At 44.5% G+C, this 14,390-nt stretch overlaps 9 protein-coding genes across 9 annotated transcripts; 5 read left to right on the forward strand and 4 right to left on the reverse strand.

Moving 5' to 3' along the window:
• Nucleotides 1-190: 190 nt before the first annotated feature.
• Nucleotides 191-1,890, forward strand: V1508DRAFT_412404 (chitin synthase III catalytic subunit). The gene is made up of 2 exons (XM_066939619.1): nucleotides 191-600; nucleotides 659-1,890. Exons 1-2 carry the CDS (start codon nucleotides 351-353, stop codon nucleotides 1,417-1,419), a joined length of 1,011 nt encoding a protein of 336 aa, XP_066797633.1. The 5' UTR covers nucleotides 191-350; the 3' UTR covers nucleotides 1,420-1,890.
• V1508DRAFT_412412 (P-loop containing nucleoside triphosphate hydrolase protein) lies at nucleotides 1,825-3,652 on the reverse strand. The gene is made up of 8 exons (XM_066939620.1): nucleotides 3,470-3,652; nucleotides 3,374-3,410; nucleotides 3,310-3,320; nucleotides 3,235-3,255; nucleotides 3,092-3,181; nucleotides 2,971-3,035; nucleotides 2,893-2,923; nucleotides 1,825-2,836 (listed from the first exon to the last, which is right to left on the reverse strand). Exons 1-8 carry the CDS (start codon nucleotides 3,492-3,494, stop codon nucleotides 1,926-1,928), a joined length of 1,191 nt encoding a protein of 396 aa, XP_066797634.1. The 5' UTR covers nucleotides 3,495-3,652; the 3' UTR covers nucleotides 1,825-1,925.
• Nucleotides 3,524-4,589, forward strand: V1508DRAFT_412413 (mitochondrial 37S ribosomal protein bS6m). The gene is made up of 3 exons (XM_066939621.1): nucleotides 3,524-3,826; nucleotides 3,912-4,148; nucleotides 4,205-4,589. The coding sequence occupies exons 1-3, from the start codon at nucleotides 3,771-3,773 to the stop codon at nucleotides 4,248-4,250; spliced, it is 339 nt and encodes a 112-aa protein (XP_066797635.1). The 5' UTR covers nucleotides 3,524-3,770; the 3' UTR covers nucleotides 4,251-4,589.
• On the reverse strand, nucleotides 4,203-6,018 carry V1508DRAFT_412414 (initiation factor 2 subunit family-domain-containing protein). The gene is made up of 3 exons (XM_066939622.1): nucleotides 5,422-6,018; nucleotides 4,705-5,371; nucleotides 4,203-4,656 (listed from the first exon to the last, which is right to left on the reverse strand). The coding sequence occupies exons 1-3, from the start codon at nucleotides 5,956-5,958 to the stop codon at nucleotides 4,448-4,450; spliced, it is 1,413 nt and encodes a 470-aa protein (XP_066797636.1). The 5' UTR covers nucleotides 5,959-6,018; the 3' UTR covers nucleotides 4,203-4,447.
• A 227-nt stretch (nucleotides 6,019-6,245) lies between these two features.
• On the forward strand, nucleotides 6,246-6,541 carry V1508DRAFT_395836 (uncharacterized protein; the record flags this gene model as incomplete). The annotated part of the gene is made up of 2 exons (XM_066938072.1): nucleotides 6,246-6,279; nucleotides 6,351-6,541. The coding sequence occupies 2 exons, from the start codon at nucleotides 6,246-6,248 to the stop codon at nucleotides 6,539-6,541; spliced, it is 225 nt and encodes a 74-aa protein (XP_066797637.1).
• A 187-nt stretch (nucleotides 6,542-6,728) lies between these two features.
• On the reverse strand, nucleotides 6,729-8,003 carry V1508DRAFT_412418 (porphobilinogen deaminase, dipyromethane cofactor binding domain-containing protein). Its single transcript, XM_066939623.1, has 4 exons — nucleotides 7,683-8,003; nucleotides 7,572-7,628; nucleotides 7,357-7,513; nucleotides 6,729-7,306 (listed from the first exon to the last, which is right to left on the reverse strand). Exons 1-4 carry the CDS (start codon nucleotides 7,936-7,938, stop codon nucleotides 6,799-6,801), a joined length of 978 nt encoding a protein of 325 aa, XP_066797638.1. The 5' UTR covers nucleotides 7,939-8,003; the 3' UTR covers nucleotides 6,729-6,798.
• A 190-nt stretch (nucleotides 8,004-8,193) lies between these two features.
• V1508DRAFT_412421 (glycine cleavage H-protein-domain-containing protein) lies at nucleotides 8,194-9,348 on the forward strand. The gene is made up of 4 exons (XM_066939624.1): nucleotides 8,194-8,572; nucleotides 8,627-8,680; nucleotides 8,732-8,956; nucleotides 9,024-9,348. The coding sequence occupies exons 1-4, from the start codon at nucleotides 8,329-8,331 to the stop codon at nucleotides 9,113-9,115; spliced, it is 615 nt and encodes a 204-aa protein (XP_066797639.1). The 5' UTR covers nucleotides 8,194-8,328; the 3' UTR covers nucleotides 9,116-9,348.
• V1508DRAFT_412422 (uncharacterized protein) lies at nucleotides 9,229-12,343 on the reverse strand. Its single transcript, XM_066939625.1, has 3 exons — nucleotides 12,243-12,343; nucleotides 11,868-12,182; nucleotides 9,229-11,814 (listed from the first exon to the last, which is right to left on the reverse strand). The coding sequence occupies exons 2-3, from the start codon at nucleotides 12,073-12,075 to the stop codon at nucleotides 9,434-9,436; spliced, it is 2,589 nt and encodes an 862-aa protein (XP_066797640.1). The 5' UTR covers nucleotides 12,076-12,182; nucleotides 12,243-12,343; the 3' UTR covers nucleotides 9,229-9,433.
• V1508DRAFT_366681 (Snf7 family) lies at nucleotides 12,202-13,907 on the forward strand. Its single transcript, XM_066937370.1, has 7 exons — nucleotides 12,202-12,528; nucleotides 12,594-12,754; nucleotides 12,814-12,874; nucleotides 12,926-12,976; nucleotides 13,033-13,174; nucleotides 13,246-13,307; nucleotides 13,362-13,907. The coding sequence occupies exons 1-7, from the start codon at nucleotides 12,469-12,471 to the stop codon at nucleotides 13,434-13,436; spliced, it is 612 nt and encodes a 203-aa protein (XP_066797641.1). The 5' UTR covers nucleotides 12,202-12,468; the 3' UTR covers nucleotides 13,437-13,907.
• The last annotated feature ends 483 nt before the right edge of the window (nucleotides 13,908-14,390 follow it).

Genomic DNA, 14,390 nt, shown 5'->3' on the forward strand with positions numbered 1-14,390 from the left:
TTGTCTAAAAGCGCCACATTTGACCCGTGCGAGGCGCGAATGTGGCTAAAAATAGCGCAGCCCTATGTTAGCCATGCTTCAGAACCGGCTGTAAGTGTCTATATCTCACGGTAATTAAGGCATATATAACAACTTCATTTGAGTTTACATACCAGCCATTCTTCTGCACGATTTCCAGTAGAATTGCTAAGCTTGCTCTCAAGGCATCGATGGCTTCAACAAGGTCTTCTCTCTTTCAAGATCTAATCATAATCGCTGCAACTGCACTCACTAGGATTTAGTTGAGAGATTTACGTAGTTGTTTGTGCTATTCTCTTAGTCTTTAGGTTGCGATTATAGTCAACACAGCAATGGGGTTCGGCGATTTTGATTTTCTTTGCGAGCGGGCTCCTGTTCCTCTGTGCTCACTTGTCGGACCTTACACTGCTAGCGAGGAAAGTGGTATTATTGCGAATGGCGTCGCGGCGTCATGCTATGCGCGCAGTATCGATGTCGCAAATACTGTTATTTTCCAGACCGGCACTGCGTTTATTAATATTGCTGCTCTGGGCATGACTGCGATGATGGGTTTCAATATCAGATCGAAATATACTGCAGTCGGTAAGAGATCGACATGGTAGTGAGCATCTTGGAACGTTCATGCTAACAGCAGATTTAGGTCGGAAGGAGCTTCTTTCATTTTTCTATCTTTATGGGATTCTCACGATCATTTCGCTTTGCGTTGACTGTGGTGTGGTTCCACCAGCCTCTCGTCCTTACCCCTATTTTGTTTCCGTACAGAATGGCTTAACGTCTGCGACATGCTGGTGCCTAATGGTTAACGGTTTCGTAGGATTTCAGCTGTACGAAGATGGAACGAGACTGTCACTATGGATACTACGGCTCATCTCAGCTGGTGCATTTGTACTCTCTTTTGTGATGTCGATACTCACATTCCAAAGCTGGGGTGGCCAATCACCAAAAGATACGATGGCACTTTTTGTCGTCCTATATATTGTCAACGCAGTCGTTCTTATAATATACGTTGTCTCGCAGATTTTGCTTGTGGTGGGCACATTGGAAGACCTGTGGCCTCTTGGAGATATTGCATTTGGGGTCTTTTTCTTTGTGGTTGGTCAGATCCTACTGTATGTCTTCTCTAACCGCTTGTGTGAGGGCATGAAGCACTACCTCGATGGTCTGTTCTTCGCGACACTGTGCAATCTCTTCGGTGTTATGATGATCTACAAATACTGGGATTCTATAACCAGGGAAGATCTCGAGTTCAGTGTCGGAGCTAAGCCGGCTGTGCCAATGTCCAACCCATGGGATGTTAAGGAGTATTACGATGACGACCGACGTCCATATGGCAATGACGGATCGGAGTATACGGGATCGTTTTATGCACTTAACCGCAATAGCAGCATGTATCATATTTAGGCAACGGTGGGGTACGTAAGTACCAGTATATCAGAGGACATGATGAAGCGTAGATTGCCACGAGCGATTAGAATAAATTTCGGAGTTTGGGGGATTTCTATAATTTTTGTTACGACGAGTTGCCATGGGCAGTCTTGTATTTGCATGGCAAAGACTGTCTGAATAGACAACTCTATTGTACGTTGATTAGCTGTATTTTATGATTTTTGACAGCTTACTTGAGTTACGAATTGGTTCATAGTATGAGTATGTCATAGAGTTAGATTTGGTATTGTTATTGATGTTATATCATCGCTGTTTGATCGTTCGCTGTTCGTATTAGTACATTTTGAACGTATTTGATGATCGCAAGTAGCCCAATTCGGCATATTAATGGAGCCTCCTTATCCAACGGATAGTATTTCGCCGTAGGCTAACTTGGCGCAAGTAGAAGTAGATATTCAATTATAAATACAAAAGATTAAGAACGGTAATTGTACAATTCCATCGCTCTTCCCCCTTGCTTTTTAAACCATCTCGCTGACATTCATTGGCATTTCATCTATCTGAGTACTGTAATATTGCTCAATATCTCTGAGAATCGAGACATCCTCGGTCGTCACGAAATTGATAGCAACACCTTTACGACCGAACCGACCAGATCGACCAATTCTATGAATATAATTTTCACGATTCAGAGGAAGATCGTAATTTATCACTAGTGATACTTGCTGAACGTCGATGCCGCGAGCCCATACATCGGTTGATATAAGGACACGAGAGTTTCCTTGTCTAAAATCTTGCATGATTGCATCCCGGTCCTTCTGTGGCATATCACCATGCATGGATGCGACGGTGAAATTAGCCTCTTTCATTTTTTCGGCAAGCCAATCAACTTTTCGGCGAGTGTTACAGAATATTACCGCTTGTGTAATAGTCAGCGTCTCATAGAGATCGCAAAGCGTGTCGAACTTCCATTCCTCTTTCTCCACGGCAATAAAGTATTGCTTTAATCCTTCTAATGTCAACTCGTCACGCTTGACGAGGATTCTCACTGGATCAGTAGTAAACTTATTCGTCATTTCAAGAACATCGTACGGTAGAGTTGCCGATACCACTACAACTTGTGTGGATGGCGGCAGGTATCGATAGACATCATAGATCTGGTCCTTAAAACCACGGTCAAGTAGCTCATCAGCTTCGTCAAGAATTAGCATTTTTATATGTCGAGTTCGAAGGTTTCGGCGTCTTATCATATCGGCCACACGCCCTGGGGTCCCTGAAACGACGTGCTGTCCAAAGTCCAACTTTCGGATGTCCTCGCCGATCGAAGTGCCTCCAATGCAAGCATGGCATTGAACGTTCATGTAGTTTCCTAGCGCAAGAACGACATTTTGGATTTGAACTGCGAGTTCGCGGGTAGGGCTGAGAATAAGAGCTGAGAGGAGTTAAATTAAAAGCAGTCGTCGTAGTTTGATGCCTAAGGCCACATACCTTGCGTCTCCCGTAATTTGGTATCCACAGTCTATCCTCTGTTAGTAGATTTCGGGAGCCCATTAAATTTTTTAGCACCTGTAGCAACGAGATAGAGAACGTGGCTGTCTTGCCGGTACCTGATTGGGCTTGGGCGATGGTATCTAAATTATTATATCAGATACGGACTGAGTCTGAGATGAGCAACTATAATCTTTACCCCTTCCTTTCAGTATCTGAACGATAGCTCTACTTTGAACTGCGCTGGGTGTCTCGTACCCGTACGCGTAGATGCCTCGTAATAGGTCTTCTATACTAAAGTGTCAACATTCAAACCAATCTTGTAGGAACGCAAGGTCGTACCTTTCAGACCCATAGCCTCGACTTTAATTACCTGTTAGCAACCCAGTTTCTTGAAAGAGGCATGAGTATACTTACAAGTAGGGACACTAAATTGTCGTCAGTAAAATATAAAGAAAACTAAGAAAACAAAGGCACGTACACGTCTACGTCCTTAGACGTCGCGAATTCCATTTGAGCTAAAGCAATCAAACGATTAGCGGGCCATCTTCGCCGAACGGGCTTGATCCACACTCACAATCTGCCTTTCGATCGAAACTCATTTTCAATTTCTCGATTGATTCCGTTGGTCTCTGTAAGTATAATTTTGGGGACAAGCCAGGTCAAGAAAAAAGTGCAAACTGGCAATGGTTGATAACAACTCAAGGATATGGATCTCGTTTTGCGAGATTGTCTGTGACAGTGTAGAAGCAAATTCTTGTCCCAAACCCACAAGCCGCGCTGGACGTTACATCACGAAAATTTAGTTATTGCCTTGCAGATATATCCGGTTGAAAAGCCCTGTTATTCATACAGTCTTTCAATTTATTCTATATACAATGCTGTACGAGCTAGTTGGGATTGCACGTGTCAGCACGATGAAGGAAGTCAGAGAGTAAGCTTCGATATTTTTGTTATTTCAGCCTATAACGAGGCAGTTAATTTTGGCGGTCATATTCTAACGTCAATTCGTGTAATAGTATCGTGCGCACTATGGGAGAGATTGTTATAAAAACTGGAGGCGTCGTCCGACGAGTCGACTGGCTTGGCCGTCAATTCTTACCGAATGTGGTAGGAAAACACCAGCAGCTTCATTTTGCTGGTCATCATTTCACAATGCTATTCGACTCAAGCATAAAGACTCAGAGAGATATTTATGAATTGTTACGGGTTGATGCGCGAATGGTTAGAGTAACACGGATAAATTCTGCCAAAAAGTAAGTAGATATTTTTGTCACTCATATGAATGAGAACTGACAAACGTTACCTACAGTTTGAAAGAACTCGCAAAGGTCAGACAGAAGCCAGGAATGGTTTGATTGTCGCATTAGATCAGTTCAGCGATGGGCAAACGGAAGTGGACCTTGGGCTGTCGGTATGAATTGTACATAGGATAGGAATACAGACGGAATACACAGAACTTTTCCCGGCTACATTTTGCGCCCGATACCCCAATCTTCTTTCTCTTCCAAAGCTTACAAGGTACATGGACGAGGACTCTCTATTTTATGCAATACTAAGCCGAGTTGTATTCTCGGATAATAACCGGAACTGAACTCGGAGGAAGACTTCCAACTTCAGTGACAATCTTCTTGATATAGTCCGGTGGCGTCAGGTCGTAAAGAATATTCAATAGCTTGAGGTTTGGTAAATCCCTCCAGTTCTTCAAGGGTCCAGGCTTTGGCGCCGAGTCGATGGATATATTCATCAAATCATCCGGAGAGCCTGGAAGACTATTAGCACCGTTAATGTATTGTTTAACCAATTTCTTACCAAGCTCGTTAAAAGTAACAGAATCCAGTTGTACTCGATTTGAAAACTTAATACTCTCACAACAAACAATGACGGGAATATTTTTTCGTTTGGCGCTCATAGCGACCAAGGCAGTTCCAACCCTCGAATACAACTGCCCGTTAGAAAGCACAGCATGAGCCCCTAAGAACACACTGGTGATGTCATTAAGAACATATGACAAGCCGGAGATCAAAACATATTCGCACCGAAGACCCGCGTTAGACAGCCGGCGCACCATCTCCTTGCCTTCAAAGAACGGCCGCGTATCCACCACGACGACACTGAACTCGATGCCCCGCAGATTGGCCTCCAAGAAGACTTGCTCAACAACAGCTGACCTGGAAAAAGTCAAAATAACGTCTCCTTTGCTAATCTGCTTAACAGCTGACTGCACAATAACTCTATCCGCCACTTCAATCTTATCTCGAATATAAGTGTCAATTTTTTCCATTAGAGATTCTCTCGCTTGATCATCTGAAATATCAATGCTGACAACAGATATTTCTTGTTTAAGCCACCGAATAGCGTTACCCATCGTGATACTGAGAGGTCGCGCGGTTTTGAGGAAGTCAATTTGGCGGCTTAAGTGATTTGTCAGGTTTCGGCTCAAGGTAGTGCCGGCGGGAGTTCGATAATCCTTGATAACCTACCTGAACCGTTAGACATGGTCTCAAATAGCAAAATGCTAAGACGTACCGTCTGAAATGCGCGGAGAGTGGCTCGACACCTTGCACTTGATCCAATGACAGTGTAAGAAGCGAATTGAAGTGTAAGCGCCAGAATTGCAGGATGGATATCTTTAGCAGCATCCGCTGTTCCAGACCTTCTAGTGATTTCCAAATGCTTGAACAAACCCACTCGTTTGTCAAGAATGTCAGTTCCGTGGATCGCCGTGCCTTGAGTCGTCAACGACGAAATCGCATTACCGGCTGTAACATTTCCCACACTGTTGGCCGATCCTCCTCCTCCTCCACTGCTAGCGTTACCGGCTCCACTGGCTGTTCTGCCTTGCTTAGCCTGCGATTGCACTCGCACCGGTGCTTCGGGAGGCGGTTTGTTTGACTTCCCTTGCTCAGATACCTTGGCAGCTCTTCGCGCGGCCTTCTCAGCCTTGCGCTGCGCCTTTGCTTCTTGAGCCTCCGCATTATTCTTGTCCTTCCCTTTCTGCTGCTGACCCTTAGGGGTGGGCGTCCCTGGAGGAGCTAGGGCTACTTTGGCAGATACTTCGGGCATGGTCAATAATCAGCAGAAGTGGATGCTGCCACAACTTTAGAAGAGTGTCACAAAATCAGATCAGATCCAGAATCAACTATAGGCAAACTATTTCGCTAGGCATTATAAACTCTCCTAATGCGGCTTAGTCCGGGTAACTGGAAGTTGGGGTGCCGACATATAATTGTCGTGGGAGCCAATCACTACTAAGATAATCTCTCGACAACTTTGCTCTTGGCAACTCGATCAGGTCCAATTATCATTAATCACGTATAGCAACAACTCTTGCCAGATCATATATAGTTGTAATGGCTCCTTCGATTCTAAGTTATATGGCTCTGGGTATGTGATTTAGTGTTGTGGAAGCTTCGATGTTGGCTGTGAATAGTCGACTGACGCATAGACATATTCAGGTGCTTTTGTCAGATACTTCCAATACGGCCTAACTGGACGAAAGATTTACACTGATGGCATTCCGCTATTCTTGTACACTACTGGGTGGGCTGCCATCTGCTGTGGCGGATTGGGATATGGTATCAATAAACTTGCTGAGACCAAGAAACAAGCGCTCCAGCGGAAATCGGCCGCCAACATGGATGCGTAAATGAAAAATGAGGGAGGGATTTACGTAATTTGATCTGCGGAGTTTTCCAGTGTACAGTCAATTTTAGTGAATGTAGGGCTATGGAAATAGACAAACTGATAGACAGATTTTTGAATTTACGCGGCGAAGGAGTCGACACAGTTGGTGACGGTGCATCGCTGCTATATACAATATACGGGACAAGGATGTTAGTTATATGTCATTTAGACGCGGCCAAAATTTAATACAAGACTGTATATAATGCATACTCGTACAGCTCAGTTCTCAGTCAATTTGTCATAGTTGATCTTCTCGAGAATCGTACCAGCCCCTTGAGATATCAGCAATTGAGCAAGGTCTTCACCAAATGCTTCTGCTTCTTCTTCAGTCTTGACTGTTCTTCTCAATTTGCCCATCGCCACCTCTTTCCCATCGACGCTGGTAATGCATGCCTCAATTGTAACGACACTATCAGGCGAAATAATTGACTGGACACCGAGAGGAACAGAGCAGCCACTTTCCAGGCTTTTACTCAAACTCCTTTCTGCCGTGCATACAAGCGTCGTTGGCATATCTCTTACTTTATCCAGAAGTGTCTGCGTGAATTCATCGTCCTTGTTGATCTCGACACCGAGGGCACCTTGACCGACTGCGTATAAGACATCCGGTGACGAAAGGTACTGAGTAATTTTATCACCTAAATCAATTCGTAGGAGGCCAGCAGCAGCCAGAATTAAACAAGTATAGCCCTGCTCTGGATCTTCCAATTTAGCTAATCGAGTATTTCTAGGAACGAGTGAGCAAGACATTCAATCTACAATTAGGTAAAGCCTTACATGTTTCCTCGCACCACTTTGAATTGAAACTGCGGGTATCGACGCCGCAACTGTGCAGTCCGTCTAACGGATGATGTCCCGATTACACTCTCTGGTGGTAACTCAGACAGGGATTTATATACGAGATCCGATCGCACAACCAGAACGTCTCGTGGGTCTGAAGAATATAAAGTCAGCACAAGATAGCGACGGAATTGATTAAATAGTAATATTACCTGCTCTGTCGAGTATAGCACCAATCTTGAATTCGTCCGGAAGGTTCGTGGGGACGTCTGTAAGGGATTAGATGTTTAATCCTATAGGTAACTCGAATTCAAACAATATACCTTTAAGCGAGTGCACAATCATATCGATTGACTCAGGTTCAGTAGATACCAGTAGCTCCTCAAGTTCAGATGTCCATAAAGACTTCCCACCAAATGAATACAGAGCTTTGTTCTGCACATTATCACCCAATGTAGTCTTGGTGACTATCTCAAAGTTATAGTCCGGGAACTGCGCTTTCAGAGTTGCTGCTACAATCTCCGCCTGAACAACAGCCAATTTCGAGGTTCTCGAACCTATTCTGATAGTCTTCGACATTGTCGTATCGCGAACGGTAATGTAACAATGTGGGGACCTAATTGATGTGTTGCAGTATAAAAACGTGAATGTTAGAGTACCCTATCCGAAGCCTAACTTCATTGCTAAAGTTTTAAAACTTTGCGAGAGCGAAGCGACGAGAGTTCGGGTAAAGTTTGCAAAAACTCGGGTAAGTTATTTGACCAAGTCCAAGGGCAGAAAGACTACGGACCCGAGCCCACCTCATCTCATCAGCAGAATTCTTACCCCAAATCCGACCTAATCATGTCCCAGAGCACAGTCTTTTACGGCCTCGCGTCTGGCTGGAAGGCACCTTAGTCGCGGACAGAGTTTCTCTCTTCCGACCAGCCGCATTTTGAAGATCAGCATTACAATTTCAGATTTCGCTCAATGTCGTACCAGAAGAATATCCTAATGGTCTCTACTAGACTGGCCGCAGTCAGGTCGCGGCTCCCGGTCGCCGCGAGATCCGCTAAATTCGTTCCTCTTTTAAGCAATAGATTCTATTCAAAGACGACCCCAAAGACAATCGCTCCGCTGTTTACTGTCAGCCGGAATACACCATCTACAAGCCTCTCTAATGTCCGCGGACGTCGCAGTTATATAAACGGCAGTGATGAAGAAACCCCGGAAGGTACGGTCCCAAGATCGGTCTCGCCAGTTTCGCTCAGTTAATTTACGGTTGTAGGATTGAGGTATACGGAGGAACATGAGTGGCTGGCTCTTGAGGACGGAAATCTCGGTAGGTAGTAGGAGATTATTATCTTAGTGTTCAGTACTAATATGATAGTAGCGGTTATTGGCATTACCGGTTATGCGTCGAAGGCTCTGGGCGACGTGGTCTACGTGGAGCTTCCATCAGTTGGTGCTAGCATCGTTGCTGGCGAACCTATTGGTGCGGTTGAGTCAGTGAAGTCAGCTAGCGATATCTATTCTCCAGTTTCCGGAGAAATTATTGAGGTCAACGAGCAATTGGATAAGAAACCAGGTCTCGTGAACGCTGAACCTTACAGAAGAGGTATGCTGTTTCTGGCGAGTTGGGTCACTGGTATAAGTACGATGGTACTGACGTCTGTCGATCATAGGATGGATCTGCAAGATTCTGATTAAAGACACTACCGAGTTAGAATCAATGATGGATAACAACAGATACCAAACTTTCATTGCATCATCATAAAATTACTTCAGTGTCCACGATGCGCTACTAAGTTTGTACATGACGCAGCAACGAACTAAGAACTTAAATATATTCGAGCTATATGCCGGAATAGAATTGCAAATTCTCAACAGTAAATGAGAAATACCAATATTTATTGAATTTCACAATATTAAGAACAAGCAGAAACTTATATACAAGTCAAAGGGGATGATTATCAACGTTTATTTATTACCAATGCAAGATCATCATCTGTTGCAGACCATACACGCAAATACTCCACATACAAAATTACCCAATAATTGTAGCACAATGCTTGTAAATCATAAATCGTATTGTCTAAGCGTCCGCGGAACATCCAGTGATTACACCCTCCAAATTCAACTCTGAAATCAAGCCCCAATTGCACCTTGAATCTTCATATAAGCGGGAGAAATACCTCAAAGATTCCTTTGCGTGGCTCATCTGTCTAGTCCGTTCATTTTTCTGCGATGCCTTTTCATCAAGCAACTGCTGGAACGCACTTCTCAAATCCTCTGCAGGGTATTTCAACACTTTTCTGCACTCTCCCGAAATTCTATCTGAGTTCGCGTGGATATAGTCAACGCTCTCCAATTCTCGTTTCAACTTCTTGGCAAGCTTTCTCGGAACGACGTTTGGTATATCCGAGATAACGTACACAGCGCCACACACAAGCACAAGTCCAAGTGCCGGTACTATCCACTTTCGGAGATTTCGAAGTCCTACTATCGAAGATGCTTTAACAATTCCGTTAGCTACAGTAGATGGAAGCCCAAAGGCTCCTGTACCGGCTGCGGTTGCGAGCGTTATCGACATTCCCAACCCAGAAATCTTTTCTTTCTGGTCTAAATCGATATAATCTGCGAACTCAATAGGCGCTGATACCGACCCCCGAGCAAGAAGATCTTTCCTTCGCGAGAACATAAGACCGTTGTTGAAAATCTTCTCAGTGTAGTACGCCGTACCCTGGAAATGCTGCAATCCAAGATTTTGCAAAACAAGGAAGCCACTCGTTGTCCTCTTCCTGGCGAATTCCTCGCATTCGACCACGCTCTGTTGGATCGAGTGTAGCATCGCATCCCGCGTATGCGCTGCATAAGAATATATGGAAAAGATTCCGGGATAGTCAACATATGTCTTAGTACCAATCTCAGCGATGACATTCTCTAGCCTGTATCTTGTATGCTCATAGACTGAAGTGACCAACTTTTCGATATTACCATCAACCTCCTCCGCAATCTTCACGCTGTTTTGGAGAGAGATTTCATAAGCTGGAGTGATATGGGCTAACTCGTCCTTAAGTCGCTGAACTTCATCTTGCGAGAGTTGCTCGTTGTAAGATGCCAGAGCTTCGAGATCGCCCAGAACATTTAGCAAGTAAGTTTTAGCAGGAGCTAGCTTTGAAATCGCGCGCTTCTCGAGGATGAAGTTTCGCAGACATCGTTCCAGGTTTTCAAAATCAAGCGCACCATCATCATCATGATTATTGGTACCGCCGTTGCCGTCGTCTCCATTATCGTCACCATCATCACCGTCATCCGGGTAAGATTTGGGGACCTTGTTCGAACTCACGAAGTGTACTAGATCGTCCGAATCATTGTACGTCCGCGGTGAAAGTTTGGCCACTTGTTCCAAAATCAGCCGAGAGCATCTGTTCTTGTCACGAATATTGTCAAACCTGTTGACAACAATGAATATAAAAGCCTTTTCATGTGCCGCATTCCAAATAAACTCCTTTGCCGATAGAGTGAAATGATTTTCGGCACTGACGACGAAGACAACGACGTCGATCTCCTCCTGTCGTGCGAAAACTGCAGTGGTCTGCATCGAATCCATATTAAGACCTGGAGCGTCAATAAGCGCGATATCAACGACGCCATTTCGTAACAGGCTTTGCTCCGGCGGGCGTTTGTCTTCGATATAGATTTTAAGAAGCATATAAATTTCAGGACTAACAGCTAAACGCTCTAGCTGTGAAATTGGAAAAACGTCGTAGGTTCGTTCGTCCTGTCTGTTGTAAGTCGAACCGTGGGGTATGGCATGAACTTCCTCGACGCCATTATTGATTTGAGCATCCAAAACTTCGCAGAAGACGTTTGTGCACGGCTGTTGATCCTCTGGTAGTACATTACGGCGCAGCAAGGCGTTACAAAACGTTGACTTTCCCGCATTTAAATCACCCGTGACCAACACTTTCGACGACGTGTCCTCGATGCGCTCGCGTAATGAAAGTAGATGCTTAAGAGCTTGCGAAATTTTGCCATCAAGTAAGGAAGCAATTGCAGACTTCTCTAGACTGCAAACCAAGTCAGCTGGTGATACCGCGCCGAGTTTGAGATCCAATTTGAGGACGTTGAATTCATGGGACAGCTGTGAGCTCATTAACCGAGGTACTTCAGAGGACGGCGACAGGGAAACCAGGGTTGCCTTGTCCTGACTAGACGATGCGAATGACAAGTCAGTAGCGACACGTCGGAGTTGTGCTGGACGATCAGATGAAAGCGATGTTGGTATGTTCGACAAGTTAACCGGAGCATTTACACTTCTGAATGCAGGATATTGAGCAGGCCATTCACGATTCATAGACTGTAATTCCTTAAGCATGTTCATAACAGTCGAAATGGCACGGCCAAGAGCTGACCGATTTTCATTGTAGTGAAGCTGCTGGACCTGATATTGTAGGAGGCGATGCACTGTGTCTATTTACCATTGTTAGGAGCTCGTCTGCATCCTGTCCCACAAATCGACAAACCTTCGCTTCCACTACTCAACATCGAACCAGGAATCGTTGTTAAAGGCATGGTATTACTAGAAACGAGTGTTGGCCTCTCAGGCTTCTCTTCCGAGTAGACGGACGCTCCATAACCAGAATCGTGTGCCGAGATGTAGACTTCCCGGTTAGTTGATCGTCGATTAGACGGACCGGGAAGGTCGTCTATATCAAAGTAGGAAGACGACATGGTCGCTTCAAGAGAAACCGACGGTGTATCCGAAGCGGACGGAGACGTGTGAGTCGGGCAATATAAGGAGAAAATCAGACAAAGATTAGGGATTCTAGTCTGGAGTTCTGAATTACCGAAGTTAACATTGACACTCCAGGGTACTAAAGCACAGAAATAATATTTACTTCACCACTTCACTTTTCGCGAATTTGCCCCAAAATAAACAATGTTCGACCCGTGATGGCGGGATGGCTTTAGCGGAAGTTATGAGTTTGTTCGGCCCCCAATGAACTCAAGTCAGTAATGATAATCAACGTATCGGCCGTGAGTGCTGATAAACACGGCCAATCATCAACTGCGCGTAGTCGCAACGACTGGTACTTGCGCCGCAGCTTAATTACCACTTAAAATATGAATGTAGTTGAATGGGTATTTGGGAAGCGGCAGACACCTCAGGAGCGTTTGCGGAAGGTAAGTATTCGCTCGAGATTGATGGTACATGATTGGCGACATAAGCTTACGGGTGGCATATTCAGCATCAACGAGCGTTGGAAAAGGCGCAAAGGGAACTTGACCGAGAGCGGCAGAAACTCGAACAACAGGAGAAGAAGCTCATTGCTGAGATCAAAAAATCCGCCAAAAACAATCAAGTTGGCGCTTGTAAGATCCAGGCGAAGGATCTTGTGCGGACGAGAAAGTGAGCATTTATTGGGATTTAATTCGATTGTATAGAATGACTGACTGACTACTGAACAGGTATATACAGAAGTTCTATCAGATGAAGACACAGCTCCAGGCCGTTTCTTTACGGATACAGGTATATGGAATGGTATAGCTTCAGAGTCTCGTTTTTAACCGTGGCGTATAGACTGTTCGAAGCAACGAACAGATGATGCAAAGTATGAAGGGCGCTACTAGGGTATGTGTATTTGTTCGCAACATGGCCATTTAGTTAATTGTCTCTGGTATGGATAGCTCCTGGGTTCGATGAACCGAAGCATGAATCTTCCGGCGCTGCAGAAGATAGCGATAGACTTTGAGCGAGAGAGCGACATGATGGATCAGCGACAAGAGATGATGGACGATGCAATAGATGATGCAATGGAGGATGAGGAAGGTTTGTGTGCTTCCAACAAATGCTCTTCACAGTTGTAAGAGCAAGCAATGGTCTAACCGATGTCATCATAGAGGAGAGTGACGAAATCGTGAACCAAGTACTGGATGAGATTGGAATTAATTTGGCAAGCCAGGTATGAGAAGCAATACTTATTAAGTCCTTTGTCAGTGACTAACAATCCGAACAGTTGGGCGAGACGCCTTCCACAATTGGAGTAGGCGCGCAGCCGGAAAGCGAACTTGAAGCCCAGGTTCTCAAGTGATAATATACTCAGATTATTCCGTTGTAATATACTAGACGCATGCCTGCTGTTCAGCGTTGATTTGCCAGGCTATATACTTTATCCTCCTGTTAATCATATTCTTGGGGATATGTCGCAGGTACTCTGTCGCGTATCTTTCATTTACCCTCGGGTACAGCCATTATCGATTGCTTCTGCTTTGGTATGGCATAATCTGTGCAATATGGTTTGCAGATTGCCCCGATATGTTCATCGTGTAATACGTTGCAGGTAGCGTCAGTAGTAGATGGTACAGTTTCGCCAACGGCATCGCTGTGACATATATGGTCCTACTGGACGGCTAGCACCAGTATTTTGAGAATGTTATATTATTGTACTACGTAGAATGCACATCATAAATACATGCACTTGATGTCCGACACATTCGCACGAAGAGCAACATTGTTGACTGTTGTGCTACACGAACCCCGTAAGAAATGAACAAGTAAAGAGTATATGTAGCGCATTGAACCCTGCTTTGATTACTAAGTACTATTGTCTGGGGAAACAATGTAGACTAAACACAATTGTGAAATAAATAACGGTAATGAAAATTAGGACGATGACATCGGGTGTGAATTGGGTTACCGAGCGGAGCTGGTCTGGTAGTCCAAAAGAAAACCATCCGGGCGAATGACACTCGTTTTTAATCCAATTTGTTTCGGACAAGGATCCGAAATCAGTCAGATATATGCGACAAAAACATTGTCGCACCAAATTTCAAGGTTGACAATCTATCAATAATACTTCTGATCCGCGGAGTCCAAACTCGACTTCAGTATAGAATTGGGAAACACAAATATTATTGAGTACAGAACAACATTATTAATTACATATATTTGTACTAAACACCGGTACTCCAAATGCTAATGAATTTTGGTTCACTATGCGATGGTACTGATATATGCCGCCTCGTTTCTATCGTACAACATTCGC

The sequence above is a fragment of the Lipomyces doorenjongii genome, assembly GCF_038497915.1.
Source record: "Lipomyces doorenjongii strain NRRL Y-27504 unplaced genomic scaffold V1508scaffold_9, whole genome shotgun sequence".
Lineage (NCBI taxonomy): Eukaryota > Fungi > Ascomycota > Lipomycetes > Lipomycetales > Lipomycetaceae > Lipomyces > Lipomyces doorenjongii.